This window comes from Heterodontus francisci, chromosome 28, assembly GCF_036365525.1.
Source record: "Heterodontus francisci isolate sHetFra1 chromosome 28, sHetFra1.hap1, whole genome shotgun sequence".
NCBI classification, from domain to species: Eukaryota; Metazoa; Chordata; class Chondrichthyes; order Heterodontiformes; family Heterodontidae; genus Heterodontus; species Heterodontus francisci.
The window spans coordinates 11,452,117-11,466,919 of NC_090398.1; the positions used below are offsets into that span (position 1 = coordinate 11,452,117).

The following is a 14,803-nucleotide window of genomic DNA, read 5'->3' on the forward strand; positions in this document are numbered from 1 at the left end:
AGCGAGCCACTCGTGTGTCCCATTTACTGTGGACATTCCCTCCCCATGAGCCTCTAATGTGACTCTACCCACTGGCCTGCAGCATCACAGTCCTCGATCTGTGCCCCGTCCAATTATTCCCGCTGCCCATCACAACTCTACATTTCCTCTTCACTCCCTGTGTCTAGCTCTGAGAGATCATACCCTTGCTCCGTCCTACTCGATCACACATTGAATCACTCCGTCCCCACTGTAGCTATCTTTGCCCACATTTCCCAATCACTACATCAATCGCCACCAGTCACAGTGCAATTGCTGGTTCTGACCACAAGGCAGTACTATATCTCCTTTCCTGAACGTTTTCAGCGTTTTTGAATTGATAAAGCCCTGAATAACACGGTCAACAATTAAACATTTCACAGCAATGTGACTAAACATAGCCATTGAACTACCTTTTAATACTGAACTAATATTCTAATTTCCAAGGCCTCAGCTTCTCAAGTCTGCTCTTGGACTGGATATTAACTTCCCAACAGACGAAAGTGCTTTCAATCGTATCTATCCATTCTGAACAGTTCAATCAACAGGATGTGAATTTCTTTGCTTTTTGTAGTATAAAATCTCCCCCCTCCATAATAATACTAAGACTCAGACCCAATCCAGGTAATGCAGAAAGAAATAAGGAAAGCAAAGAGAGGGCATGAAAGAATATAGAACCATAGAAAAATTACAACACAGAAGGAAGCCATTCAGCCCGTCCTGTCTGTGCCAGCCAAAAACTAGGCGCCCAATCCAATTTCACCTTCCAGCACCCGGGCCACAGCCCTGCAGGCCACAGCACCCCAGGTACGTTCCAAAAGAATTTAAAATTTCTGCCCCCACCACCATACCGCCCCTCCCCCCCAGTAACCGACCAAGGAAAGCTTATGCCCGACACCCAGAACTCAAAACTACAGAAAGCCAAGAGGTGAAATCTAAAAGGAAGTTAGGAAAGCAAAGAGAGGGCATGAAATAATATTGGCAAGCAAAATTAAGGTGAACCTAAAGATGTTTTATCAACACATTAAGAGTGAAAGGATAACTAAGGAGAGAGTAGGGCCCACAAAAGACCAAAAAGGTCACCTACGTGTAAGGGCGGAAGATGTTGGTATGGTTCTGAATGAATACTTTGCGTCTGTCTTCACAAAAGAAGAGGACAATGCAGATATTTTAGTTAAGGAGGAGGAATGTGAAGTATTGGATGTGATTAACATAGAGAGGGAGGAAGTATTCATGGGATTAGCATCCTTGAAAGTTGATAAATCACTGGGCCGGATGAAATATACCCCAGGCTGTTATAAGAAGCAAGAGAGAAAATAGAAGGTCTGACCATCATTTTCCAGTCCTCAATGGATAAAGGTGTGGTGCCGGAGGATTGGAGAACTGCTAACGTTGTACCACTGTTTAAAAAGGGAGGGAGAGAGGGATAGACCGAATAATTACAGGCCAGCCAGTCTAACCTCAACAGTGGGCAAATTATTGGAATCTATTCTGACAATCCTTGATTTACCTGTGCCTTTCTAAACTGTCACTTAGAAAGGCACAGGTAAATCAAGGATTGTCAGCATGGATTTGTTAAGCGAATATCTTGTTTGACCAACTTGATCAAATGTTTTGAAGTAGTAACAAGGAAGACAGATGAGGGTACTGCAGTTGATGTGGTCTACATGGATTTTAGCAAGGCTTTTGACAAGGAACATGGCAGACTGGTTATCAAAAAAATCCCATGGGATCCAGGGAAATGCAGCAAGACGGATACAAAATGGGCTCAGGGGCAGGAAACAAAGGGCAATAGTTAATGGGTGTTCTAGCGATTGGAAAGCTGTTTCCAGTGGCATTCCACAGGGCTCAGTACTGGGTCCCCTGCTTTTTGTGGTAGTATATTAACGATCTGGACATAAATGTGGGGGCATGATCAAGACGTTTGCAGACAACACAAAGATTGGCCATGTGGTAGATAGTGAACAGGATAGCTGTAGGCTGCAGGAAGATATTGATGGTCTGGGCAGATGGGCAGAAAAGTGGCAAATGGAATTCAACCTGAAAAAGGTGAGAGGTGACACATTTCAGGAGGTCAAACAAGGCAAAGGAATACACGATTAATGGGAAAATGCTGAGAAGTGTAGAGGAAGTGAGGGACCTTGGAGTGAATGTCCACAGATCCCTGAAGGTAGCAGGACAGGTCGATAAGGTGGTTAAGAAGGCATATGGAATCCTTTCCTTTATTAGCCGAGGTATAGAATTTAAGAGCAGGGAGGTTATGCTGGAACTGTATAACTCATTGGTTAGGCCACAAATTGAGTACTGTGCGCAGTTCTGGTCACCTCATTACAGAAAGGATGTAATTGCACTGGAGAGAGTACAGAGGAGATTGACGAGGATGTTGCCAGGACTGGAAAAATGCCGCTATGAGGTAAGATTGGATAGGCTGGGGTTGTTCTCCTTGGAACAGAGAAGGCTGAGGGGAGATCTGATTGAAATGTACAACATTTTGAGGAGCCCAAATAGAGTGGAGATGAAGGTCAATTCACTTTAGCAGAGGGTCAGTGACGAGGGCGCATAGATTTGAAGTGATTGGTAGAAAAATTAGAGGGGAGATGAGGAAAAACATTTTCACCCAGAGGGTGGTGGGGGTCTGGAACTCACTGCCTGAAAGGGTAGTTGAGGCAGAGACCCCCAACTCATTCAAAAGGAGTCTGGATATGCACCTTGAGTGCTGTAATCTGCAGGGCTATGGACCAAATGCTGGAAGGTGGGATTAGAATTGGTGGATCATTTTTCTGCTGGCACAGGCACGATGGGCCAAATCGTCTCTTTGTGCGTTAAACTTTCCATGGTTCTATGATTATGCCAGGCGTGGTCTCACCAAAACCTGATATAATTGTAGCCAGACTTCCTTATTCTTGTAGTCCAAATGCTTTCAATGACGGCCAATATGCTGTTTGCCTTCCTAACTGCTTGCTGCACCTGCATGCCAACCTTTGTGCTCCATGTACGAGTACATCCAAGTCTACTGATCAACATTTACAAGTTTCACCCCTTGTAAAATTATTCTGCTTTTCTGTTCTTACCAAAGTCAATAATCACAGACTTTCCCACATTATACTCCATCTGCCACCTCGAGGAAGACCATTTACAGTTGCTCTGGAAGTGAGTCTTAGAAGAACTGCTAGGACTCGGCGTTTCATGCCCATCTTCTGGAGAAAAGACTAGATCTGCCGAAGAGGTGGGTTTACATTTGATGGAGGCTGAGTGTGGGCGGGATCTTGCTGACCATTAGTCAGGCTTAGCGTGTTCCGTGATTGGACAGGAGATGCTGTTGTTCTTGCTCCTGATCGTTTCTCTAATCTACCCTGCGCTCGTGCTTTTGCTGTGTGGTGGATCTAGAGCGTGTGGAGGGTTTTCAAGTTGGTTGCACTTCAGTCTGTCGGCTGCAGAATGGGTGGCTGTACGATCCTTAAGTAGGGGTAGCCGGATGTCACGGCTGAGTGGGCTGCTGCCTTGGGAGACGGTGTGGTGTTGATTGATCTCCATGACCTCCCGGCATGTCTGGTATGCCATTGCGTAATGTAATAGATGAGTTGGAAGTTGGAACATTCAATGCTGTGTTTGTTGAGGTGAGCATGCTTGACACTAGCTGATTTGTCGCATTCACTGTGTTTGAAGCAGCCTGGGTGTCCGTCGAGTCTGGTTTGCAGCCTGCGGGACCCGTTTCCCTCTTTAGACAAGCCCACAGTCACACAGTATGCTGTAGATTCCTGGTTTGTTGAGATGATTTCTTATCTTTGTGGGTGTGGAGGACAGAGTGGAGCTCCTTTGATGACTTGCGTCAGACTTCTCAGTCCCCTGACTCCAGTATGCGATGTCATCCAGGCGAGATGGATCCAAGGGAAGCTGACTCACGTCTTGACTGAGGTTGTTATTCCACTGTGACTAACAGGTGGATGTGTGTAGATCCGGTGGGAAGGAAATTCATCGAGTTGAAGTGTAGACTTGATATTGCTAAGTTCTTGTTTCTTGTCGCTGATGGAGTAGGCTGATGACCACCTTCATGTGCGGCTGCATCAAGCTGCGTGTAGACCTCCAGTACGCAAACTCCAAGTGTCACTACGTGCTGAGGTTCTATCTGTCCCCGGTGTTGCGAAGGATGGGCCTGGTCACATTGCCGCGGAACACTCCATGCAGTTGGACCGTGCCGTACCACCTATCCTTCGTGGAGCAGTTTTTGCGGGAAAACACCTTTGACCACCGATCCATCAGGCAGTGGTCTGCACGGAATGTCCTCAAGGCCCTACGGGAAAAGGAGACGGTGGATCCTGTTGGATGGTTCACCGAGCAGACTGCCAAAGTCGTTTGGCGGAATGCCTCATCACCAGAACTTTCAAACAAGCACCAAGATGTAGCTTGGCTGGTGTTGAGAAGAGCCTTCCCTGTCAGATCCTTCCTGCATGCCCGGAGTCTCACCCCCTCCGCACAATGCCCCCGCGGTGGCTGTGGTGGGGAAGAGACAGTTGCCCACCTCCTTCTGGAATGTGTCTTTGCAAAGCAGGTGTGGAAAGAGATGCAGTGGTTTTTGTCGAAGTTGATCCCAAGCAGCTCTAACACAGGAGTCTGTGCTCTACGGGCTGTTCCCAGGGACACACACCGAGACAAACATCAACTGCTGCTGGAGGACTATTAATTTGGTGAAAGACGCCCTTTGGTCTGCCCGAAACTTGCTGGTCTTCCAGCGCAAAGAGTTGTCCACCACCGAATGTTGCAGACTGGCTCATTCCAAGGTCCAGGACTACGTGCTGAGGGACGCACTAAAGCTTGGGGCAGTCGCAGCAAAGGCTCAATGGGGAAAGGTCACTGTGTAAGGTCCTCCTGCCATATCATAATGAGGGGCAGGAACCCAGGTAAACTCCCTCAGGCTGTATGCACCAGAGAATGTTTTGGTTATGGTCACGCACATACAAGTGCGATGATACAACATGCACGGACTAACACTGAAGAGTTATGAAAAAACTGACTTTGTCTTCAAAACAAATGAAGCTTTATCTTAAAAAGTGAAAATGGTCCAAGAAAAAGGGGGTTGGCCTTTAGTGTATCCAAACAGTCTGACAAAGACAAAGGACAAAGCTTCAAAGCCAAAAGGCGTCAAGAAACCCATCCTACACCTATCCTAACACCACTCCTGAAGTGAATGGCTTCTTGTAAAACAGAAGTGTGAAGTAGCCACGTTCTGGGCCAATGTGTGATCATCCTGGGGAAGAAACCAGAATGTCTCACGAGATGAGAAGTGACACAGTTTTACCTTAAAAAAAGACAGCCACAGACAGACAGAGAACATAAGAAATAGGAGGAGTAGGCCATTCAGCCCCTCAAGCCTGCCCCCACCATTCAATAAGATCATGGCTGATCTGTCCCTGGCCTCAACTCCTCTTTTGTGCCTGCTCCACATACCCCTCGAGATTTCAAAAATCTATCTACCTCCTCCTTAAATACATTTAGTGACCTAACCTCCACAACTCTCTGAGGTAGAGAATTCCGGAGATTCACTACCCTCTGTTTCAGTTTTAAATGTGTGGCCCCTTATTCTGTAACTATGTCCCTTAGGTTGACATTCCCCCACCAGTGGAAACATATTCTCAACATCTACCCTGTCAAGCCCCGTTAGAATCTTATATGTTTCAATAAGATCACCTCTCATTCTTCTAAACTCCAATGAATAAAGGCCTAACCTGTTTAGCCGTTCTTGATAAGACAGCCCCTTCATCCCAGGAATCAGCCTTGTGAACCTTTTCCAACGCTAGTATATCCTTCCTTAAATACAAGGACCAGAACTGTATGCAGTACTCCGGGTGCGGCTTCACCAACACCTGTACAGTTGTAACAAGACTTAACTATTTTTAAACTCTTAACCCCCTAGCAATAAAGGGCAAAACTCCATTTGCCTTCCTAATTACTTGCTGCACCTGCATGCTAACTTTTTGTGCTTCATGTACAAGAACACCCAGATCCCTCTGTACTGAAGAATTTTGTAGTGTTTCTCCATTTAAATAATAATCTGCCTTTTTATTCTTCCTACCAAAGTGGATGACCTCACACTTTCCCACATTGAACACCATCTGCCAAGTTTTGTTCCCACTCACAACTTGAGAGAGAGATGTGAAAAAAATCTGACATCTACCATCATACAGCAGAGAGAGCTGGAAGTCACCCAACATCTTCAACAGAACCTTCAATCAAGAGAGAAATCTACAATCATTTCAGGCCTGCAACCATCTCGAACTTGGGTCTCAAGAAAATTCAACAGCTATATCGTAACCTTTCTTCCCCCACTAAAAAAAACACCTTCCTCTTTCCCTTCTCAAACTGTTCCTTCGTGTGCACGCATGCGTGTGTGAGCGAATGGCTATGGCTACGAAAATTTCAAGATGAGGCATATGGATCAATAAACAACTGATTTTCTGCTTTTAAAACCTACAAGATAACTTGTCGCTGTCTGGTTATTAGAAAAATAAAACACCAAGGGGCTAAACTCTACTGGAAATACAATTGCTGTGGTCAGGTGGGGAGTTGAACGGCCACGTCACACCATGTGATGGGAACAGCATGTAATGCAAACGTACGTTGTATATAAAATGGAATGGCAAGAGTAGTGAGGCAGCTCATGTTCTGTATCCAAAGAGACTGATCTTTACTGCAATTTCTGAAATGTCCAATTTGAATTGTTTTACATTTTTTTTTTTACAAATTTTATGAATAAAGTATATTTTTAGGAAAAAAAAAACGTCGGGTCCTAACAGTTCTTTGGAGAACTTTTACAAACAAAGCAACTGATATGGTGTAAACCGTACATCGTCTTACTCAGTCTTACCACTCACATGAAAACCTTCAAACAACAATCTGCCACCATACTGCCCACTGACTTCAATCTCTTTGCAGCCGCTTTTTGTCCACCTCACCTAACTTTTCTCTTTGCAGCCGCTTTTTGTCCACCTCACCTAACTTTGTATCGTCAGCAAGCTGATACATTAGTCTTGGTCTCTTCGTCTGAGTCATAAATATAGATTGTAAACAGTTCAGGCCCAGAACTGATCCTTGCGGCACTCCATTCGTCACGGCATGCCAACGTCCTTGTTTTTGTACTCTGTGCCTCTATTTATAAAGCCCGGGATTCATATGCCTTGTTAACCCTTTCTCAAACTGCCCTGACACCTTTAAAGATTATTGCAGAGATACTGGCAGGTTGGAGGGGAGGGGAGGGGAGGGGAGGGGAGGGGAGGGGTGGGGAGGCCTTTTAAGCGGAATACGGTTCCTGCGTGAGGGGAGTGTGCATGCGTTTGATGTTCTACTCTGGCTCTACACTTCCCCTTCCCCCCCCTCTCGGCACCCTCTCTTCCCCCCGCCCCTCTCCTCTCCCCCTTCGCCCCCCCACTCTCCTCCCCTTCTCCCCGCCCCTTTCTCCACCCCCTCTGCTCGCCCCCTTCTCCCCCCCTCCACTCCTCTCCCCCCTCCACTCCTCTCCCCCCCCTCGCCCCCCCTCGCCCTTCTCCCCCCCACTCCTCTCCCCCTTCGCCCCCCCCACTCCTCGCCCCCTTCTCCCCCCCTCCTCGCCCTTCTCCCCCCCACTCCTCTCCCCCTTCGCCCCCCCCACTCCTCTCCCCCCTTTCTCCCCGCCCCCTTCTCCTCCCCTCTCCTCTCACCCTTCGCCCCCCCCACTCCTCTCCCCCTTCGCCCCCCCCACTCCTCTCCCCCCTTTCTCCCCGCCCCCTTCTCCTCCCCTCTCCTCTCCCCCTTCGCCCCCCCCACTCCTCTCCCCCTTCGCCCCCCCACTCCTCTCCCCCTTCGCCCCCCCCACTCCTCTCCCCCTTCGCCCCCCCACTCCTCGCCCCCTTCTCCCCCCCACTCCTCGACCCCTTCTCCCCCCCACTCCTCGCCCCCTCCTCGCCCCCTCCTCGCCCCCCTCTCCTCTCCCCCTTCGCCCCCCCACTCCTCTCCCCCTTCGCCCCCCACTCCTCTCCCCCTTCGCCCCCCCCACTCCTCTCCCCCTTCGCCCCCCCCCACTCCTCTCCCCCTTCGCCCCCCCACTCCTCTCCCCCTTCGCCCCCCCCACTCCTCTCCCCCTTCGCCCCCCCCACTCCTCTCCCCCTTCTCCCCCCTCTCCTCTCCCCTTCTCCCCCCTCTCCTCGCCCCCATCTCCCCCCTTCTCCCCCCTCTCCTCTCCCCCTTCGCCCCCCCCTCTCCTCGCCCCCTTCTCCCCCCTCTCCTCGCCCCCTTCTCCCCCCCACTCCTCTCCCCCTTCTCCCCCTTCTCCCCCCCACTCCTCTCCCCCCCCTCTCCTCTCCCCTTCTCCCCCCCCACTCCTCTCCCCCTTCTCCCCCCCCACTCCTCTCCCCCTTCTCCCCCCCCACTCCTCTCCCCCTTCTCCCCCCCACTCCTCTCCCCCTTCTCCCCCCCTTCTCCCCCCCCACTCCTCTCCCCTTCTCCCCCCCCCACTCCTCTCCCCCTTCTCCCCCCCCACTCCTCTCCCCTTCTCCCCCCCCACTCCTCTCCCCCTTCTCCCCCCCCCACTCCTCTCCCCCTTCTCCCCCCCCACTCCTCTCCCCCTTCTCCCCCCCCACTCCTCTCCCCCTTCTCCCCCCCACTCCTCTCCCCCTTCTCCCCCCCACTCCTCGCCCCCTTCTCCCCCCCCCTCTCCTCGCCCCCTTCTCCCCCCCTCTCCTCGCCCCCTTCTCCCCCCCACTCCTCTCCCCTTCTCCCCCCACTCCTCTCCCCCTTCTCCCCCCCCTCTCCTCGCCCCCTTCTCCCCCCCACTCCTCTCCCCTTCTCCCCCCCACTCCTCTCCCCCTTCTCCCCCCCACTCCTCGCCCCCTTCTCCTCGCCCCCTTCTCCCCCCCCTCTCCTCGCCCCCTTCTCCCCCCCCACTCCTCTCCCCCTTCTCCCCCCCTCTCCTCGCCCCCTTCTCCCCCCCCACTCCTCTCCCCCTTCTCCCCCCCCACTCCCCCCCACTCCTCTCCCCTTCTCCCCCCCACTCCTCTCCCCTTCTCCCCCCACTCCTCTCCCCCTTCTCCCCCCCACTCCTCTCCCCCTTCTCCCCCCCACTCCTCTCCCCCTTCTCCCCCCCACTCCTCTCCCCCTTCGCCCCCCCTCTCCTCTCCCCTTCGCCCCCCCTACTCCTCGCCCCCTTCTCCCCCCCCACTCCTCTCCCCCCTCTCCTCGCCCCCTTCTCCCCCCCCACTCCTCTCCTCGCCCCCTTCTCCCCCCCCTCTCCTCGCCCCCTTCTCCCCCCCCTCTCCTCGCCTCCTTCTCCCCCCCCTCTCCTCGCCTCCTTCTCCCCCCCTCTCCTCTCCCCCTCTCCTCGCCCCCTTCTCCCCCCCCCTCTCCTCGCCCCCTTCTCCCCCCTCTCCTCGCCCCCTTCTCTCCCCCCTCTCCTCGCCCCCTTCTCCTCCCTCTCCTCGCCCCCTTCTCCTCCCTCTCCTCGCCCCCTTCTCCTCCCTCTCCTCGCCCCCTTCTCCCCCCTCTCCTCGCCCCCTCCTCTCCCCCTCTCCTCGCCCCCTTCTCCCCCCTCTCCTCACCCCCTTCTCCCCCCTCTCCTCACCCCCTCCTCTCCCCCCCCTTCTCCTCGCCCCCTTCGACCCCCCCACTCCTCTCCCCCACTCCTCTCCTCCCTCTCCTCGCCCCCTTCTCCCCCTCTCTCCTCGCCCCCTTCTCCCCCCCCTCTCCTCGCCCCCTTCTCCTCGCCCCCTTCTCTCCTCTCCCCCCCTCTCCTCGCCCCCTTCTCTCCTCTCCCCCCTCTCCTCGCCCCCTCTCCTCGCCCCCTTCTCTCCTCTCCCCCCTCTCCTCGCCCCTTCTCTCCCCCCTCTCCTCGCCCCCTTCTCTCCCCCCTCTCCTCGCCCCCTTCTCTCCCCCCTCTCCTCGCCCCCTTCTCTCCCCCCTCTCCTCGCCCCCTTCTCCCCCCCCTCTCCTCGCCCCCTTCTCCCCCCCTCTCCTCGCCCCCTTCTCTCCCCCCTCTCCTCGCCCCCTTCTCTCCCCCCTCTCCTCCCCCTCTCCTCGCCCCCTTCTCTCCCCCTCTCCTCGCCCCCTATGGGCGGCACAGTGGCGCAGTGGTTAGCAATGGGCGGCACAGTGGCGCAGTGGTTAGCACCGCAGCCTCACAGCTCCAGGGACCCGGGTTCGATTCTGGGTACTGCCTGTGCGGAGTTTGCAAGTTCTCCCTGTGTCTGCGTGGGTTTCCTCCGGGTGCTCCGGTTTCCTCCCACATGCCAAAGACTTGCAGGTTGATAGGTTAATTGGCCATTATAAATTGCCCCTAGTATAGGTAGGTGGTAGGGAAATATAGGGACAGGTGGGGATGTGATAGGAATATGGGATTAGTGTAGGATTAGTATAAATGGGTGGTTGATGGTCGGCACAGACTCGGTGGGCCGAAGGGCCTGTTTCAGTGCTGTATCTCTAAACTAAAACTAAACCCCCTCTCCTCGCCCCCTTCTCCTCGCCCCCTCTCCTTGCCCCCTTCTCCCCCCTCTCCTCGTCCCCTTCTCTCGCCCCTCTCCTCGCCCCCTTCTCTCGCCCCTCTCCTCGCCCCCTCTCCCCCCCCTCTCCTCGCCCCCTTCTCCCCCCCCTCTCCTCGCCCCCTTCTCCCCCCCCTCTCCTCGCCCCCTTCTCCCCCCCTCTCCTCGCCCCCTTCTCCCCCCCTCTCCTCGCCCCCTTCTCCCCCCCTCTCCTCGCCCCCTTCTCTCCCCCCTCTCCTCGCCCCTTCTCCCCACCCTCTCCCCCCCCTCTCCTCGCCCCCTTCTCCCCCCCTCTCCTCGCCCCCTTCTCCCCCCCCTCTCCTCGCCCCCTCTCCCCCCCCTCTCCTCGCCCCCTTCTCCCCCCCCTCTCCTCGCCCCCTTCTCCCCCCCCTCTCCTCGCCCCCTCTCCCCCCCTCTCCTCGCCCCCTTCTCCCCCCCCTCTCCTCGCCCCCTTCTCTCCCCCCTCTCCTCGCCCCCTCTCCCCCCCTCTCCTCGCCCCCTTCTCCCCCCCTCTCCTCGCCCCCTTCTCCCCCCCCTCTCCTCGCCCTCTCCTCGCCCCCTTCTCCCCCCCTCTCCTCGCCCCCTTCTCCCCCCCGTCTCCTCGCCCCCTCTCCCCCCCTCTCCTCGCCCCCTTCTCCCCCCGTCTCCTCGCCCCCTCTCCCCCCCCTCTCCTCGCCCCCTTCTCTCCCCCTCTCCTCGCCCCCTTCTCCCCCCCTCTCCTCGCCCCTCTCCCCCCCTCTCCTCGCCCCCTTCTCCCCCCCTCTCCTCGCCCCCTTCTCTCCCCCCTCTCCTCGCCCCCTCTCCCCCCCTCTCCTCGCCCCCTTCTCCTCGCCCCCTTCTCCCCCCCTCTCCTCGCCCCCTTCTCCCCCCCTCTCCTCGCCCCCTCTCCCCGCCCCCTTCTCCCCCCCTCTCCTCGCCCCCTTCTCCCCCCCCTCTCCTCGCCCCCTCTCCCCGCCCCCTTCTCCCCCCTCTCCTCGCCCCCCTCTCCTCGCCCCCTCTCCCCCCCCTCTCCTCGCCCCCTCTCCCCCCCCTCTCCTCGCCCCTTCTCCCCCCCTCTCCTCGCCCCCTTCTCCCCCCCCTCTCCCCCCCCTCTCCTCGCCCCCTTCTCTCCCCCCTCTCCTCGCCCCCTCTCCCCGCCTCTCCTCGCCCCCTTCTCCCCCCCCTCTCCTCGCCCCCTCTCCCCGCCCCCTTCTCCCCCCCTCTCCTCGCCCCCTTCTCCCCCCCCTCTCCTCGCCCCCTCTCCCCCCCCTCTCCTCGCCCCCTCTCCTCGCCCCCTTCTCCCCCCCTCTCCTCGCCCCCTTCTCTCCCCCTCTCCTCGCCCCCTTCTCCCCCCCCTCTCCTCGCCCCCTTCTCTCCCCCCTCTCCTCGCCCCCTTCTCCCCCCCCTCTCCTCGCCCCCTTCTCTCCCTTCTCTCCCCCCTCTCCCCCCCTCTCCTCGCCCCCTTCTCCTCTCCCCCCCACTCCCCCCTCTCCTCTCCCCCCCACTCCCCCCTCTCCTCTCCCCCTTCGCCCCCCCCCACTCCGACCACTGTCCCGCCTCTCCCCGGGGGGCGGGAAGAGCCTCAGGCAAGGCCCGAGACTGTGAGGCCGCGGCCTGTCCTGACAGGGCGGAGAAAGACCCAAGTGACGCGGGCCATCTGTTAAGCGGCACCTCCTAGCCGCCAGCCTCGGCGTTCCTTACCTGGCGGCCCGCTCCTCCCAAGGCGAACATGTCCTGGGACATGGCGGATCCCGAAACCCCGACCACCGCCGCCGCTAACTCATCTCGGAGTCGCCATCACCGCCCCACCGCGCTTGCGCGCACTGCCCGACCGAGCATGCGCACGAACGTCTCTCCGCACCTTCCGCTAACTCCCACAACGCCTGCGCACTCCGGCCAGCCGGCCGCCCGACCATTGTGCGCCTGCGCAGATAAAACAGCTGCGTTGAGCCTCCCGGCAGGGCGGCAAGAAGCATGCGCGAAGAGGTTTCTCCCCCAGGCGGGGCGGGGGCGGGGGCGGGGGCGGGGGCGGGGGCGGGGGCGAGGGCGAGCTCATCCGCATTGGGCATGCGCGGGAGAGGTTCGGTGAAGGGGGCGGGGCTGAAGTGCTGACGCCAATGCTCAGTCAGGCCCCGCCTCCCGAGGGAGGAGCAGAGAGATTCTGGCGGGTGGTGGACTGTCCAAGGGTGGCTTGTTGTTGCACAGGGACCTGAACTGCTTGGGGATACGCTGCGGGCGGAAAGAACCATTTCCAAGCTCTGCGGACCGTGCACCTATCGTTAGAGTGAAAGAGCACAGAAGGAGGCCATTCGGCCCACTGTGCTCGTCCTGGCTCCTGTAATAGTTCTCCAATTGGTCTCAGTGCCTTGCTATTTCCCCATTGTCCTGCAACTATCTTCCCTTGCTTGCATTGATCAAATTGCGAGGAGGTTCAAATCCCACCACGGCAGCTGAGGAATTCAAATTCAGAGAACTACATCAATTAAATAAGTCTGGAATTAAAAGCCTAGTATTGGTAACGGTGACCATGAAATTACCGCATTCTCATGTGAACTCAAAGGTTCTGAAGAAGGGTCACTGACCCGAAACGTTAACTCTGCTTCTCTCTCCACAGATGCTGCCAGACCTGCTGAGTGATTCCAGCATTTCTTGTCTTTGTCTCTCATATTAACCCACCTGATTCACCACTGTCTTTCGGGGAAGGAAATCTGCCGTCCTTATCCAGTCTGGGCCTACATGTGACTCCAAGCTCACAGCAATGTGATTAACTCTTCGCTACCCTTTGAAATGGCCCGAGCAAACCAGTCACAGAAAATGCTTGAAATACTCCGCAGGTCTGGCGGCACCCATGGAGAGAGAAACAGAGTTAAAGTTTCAGATCGTGACCAGTATTGAAGAAGGCAGCTCGCACGGCCTTCTAAGGGCAATTAGGGATGGGAAATAAATGCTGGTCTTTTTAAAAAAAAAAATCCCTTTTAAAATTAACTATTGAAGCTGCTTCCGCCAGCTTTTCAGGCTGCGCATTCCAAATCAGAACAACTCACTTTGTTTAAAAAAGGTTCTCCTCATCTCACCATTGGTTCTTTTGCCAATTGCTGCAAATCTGCATCCTCTGGTTACTGACGACTCTGCCATTGGAAACAATTACTCCTTATTTACTGTATCAACAATGAGAATTTCTATTGTGCTTTCAACATAGTAAAACATCCCAATGCACTTCACAGTAGTGAGCATCACACAAAATGTGACGCTGAACTACAATATTAGGACAGATGACAAACAGCTTACTCAAAGGAGTATGTATTAAGGAGCCTTTTAAAGAAGGAGAGTAAGGTGGAGAGGTATCTTCCCTGGATGCAGGGGAGATGCCAAAGGATTGGAGAGCTGCAAATGTGACACCCTTATTCAAGAAAGGGTGTAAGGACAGTCTGAGCAAGTACAGGGCAGTTAGTTAATCACTATCAACATCCTGGGCATCACCATTGACCAGAAACTGAACTGGACCAGCCACATAAATGCTGTGGCGACAAGGGCAGGATAGTGGCTGGGAATTCTGCAGTGAGTAACTCACCTCCTGTCTCCCCAATGCCTGTCCACCATCTGCAAGGCACAAGGCAGGAGTGTGATGGAATACTCTCCACTTGCCTTGATGGGTGCAACTCCAACAATACTCAGTACTCAGGAAGCTCGACACCATCCAGGACAACACAGCTCGCTTGATTGGCATCCCATCCACCAGCATCAACATTCACTCCCTCCACCACCGGCGCACAGTTGCAGCAGTGTGCACCATCTACAGCATGCACTGCAGCAATTCACCAAGTCTCCTTCGACAGCACCTTCTAACCCCGCGACCTCTACTACCTATAATGACAAGGGCAGCAGATGCAAGTTCCCCTCTAAGCCACACACCATCCTGACTTGGAACTATATTGCCGTTTCTTCACTGTCGCTGGATCAATACTTTGGAACTCCCTTCCTAACAGCACCATTGGTGCACCTACACCCCAAGGACTGCAGCGGTTCAAGAAGGCAGCTCACCACCACCTTCTCAAGTGCAATTAGGGATGTGCAGTAAATGCTGGCCTAGCCAGCGATGCCCACATCCACCGGAATGAATAACAAAAAGTTAGTTTAACATCAATGGTGGGTAAGGTTTTAGAAACAATAATCAGGGAACGTATCAACAGAAACTTAGAGAGGTTTCAGTTAATTTAAGATAGCCAGCATGATTTTGGAAAAAGTAGATCATGCTAAACTTATCTAACTGAAGTAACAGAGAAGGTTGATGGAGGGAATGTGCTGGA

General features: G+C 55.1%; 1 protein-coding gene across 2 annotated transcripts in view; it reads right to left on the reverse strand.

Moving 5' to 3' along the window:
• patl1 (PAT1 homolog 1, processing body mRNA decay factor) overlaps positions 1 to 12,338 on the reverse strand; it is a 95,690-nt gene extending 83,352 nt beyond the window's left edge. For both annotated transcript variants that reach the window (XM_068059842.1, XM_068059841.1), the window contains exon 1: positions 12,198 to 12,338. In XM_068059842.1, coding sequence (XP_067915943.1) covers positions 12,198 to 12,239 — 42 coding nt within the window. In that variant the 5' untranslated portion in view covers positions 12,240 to 12,338. The remainder of the gene's footprint in view (positions 1 to 12,197) is intronic.
• Between the last annotated feature and the right edge of the window lie 2,465 nt (positions 12,339 to 14,803).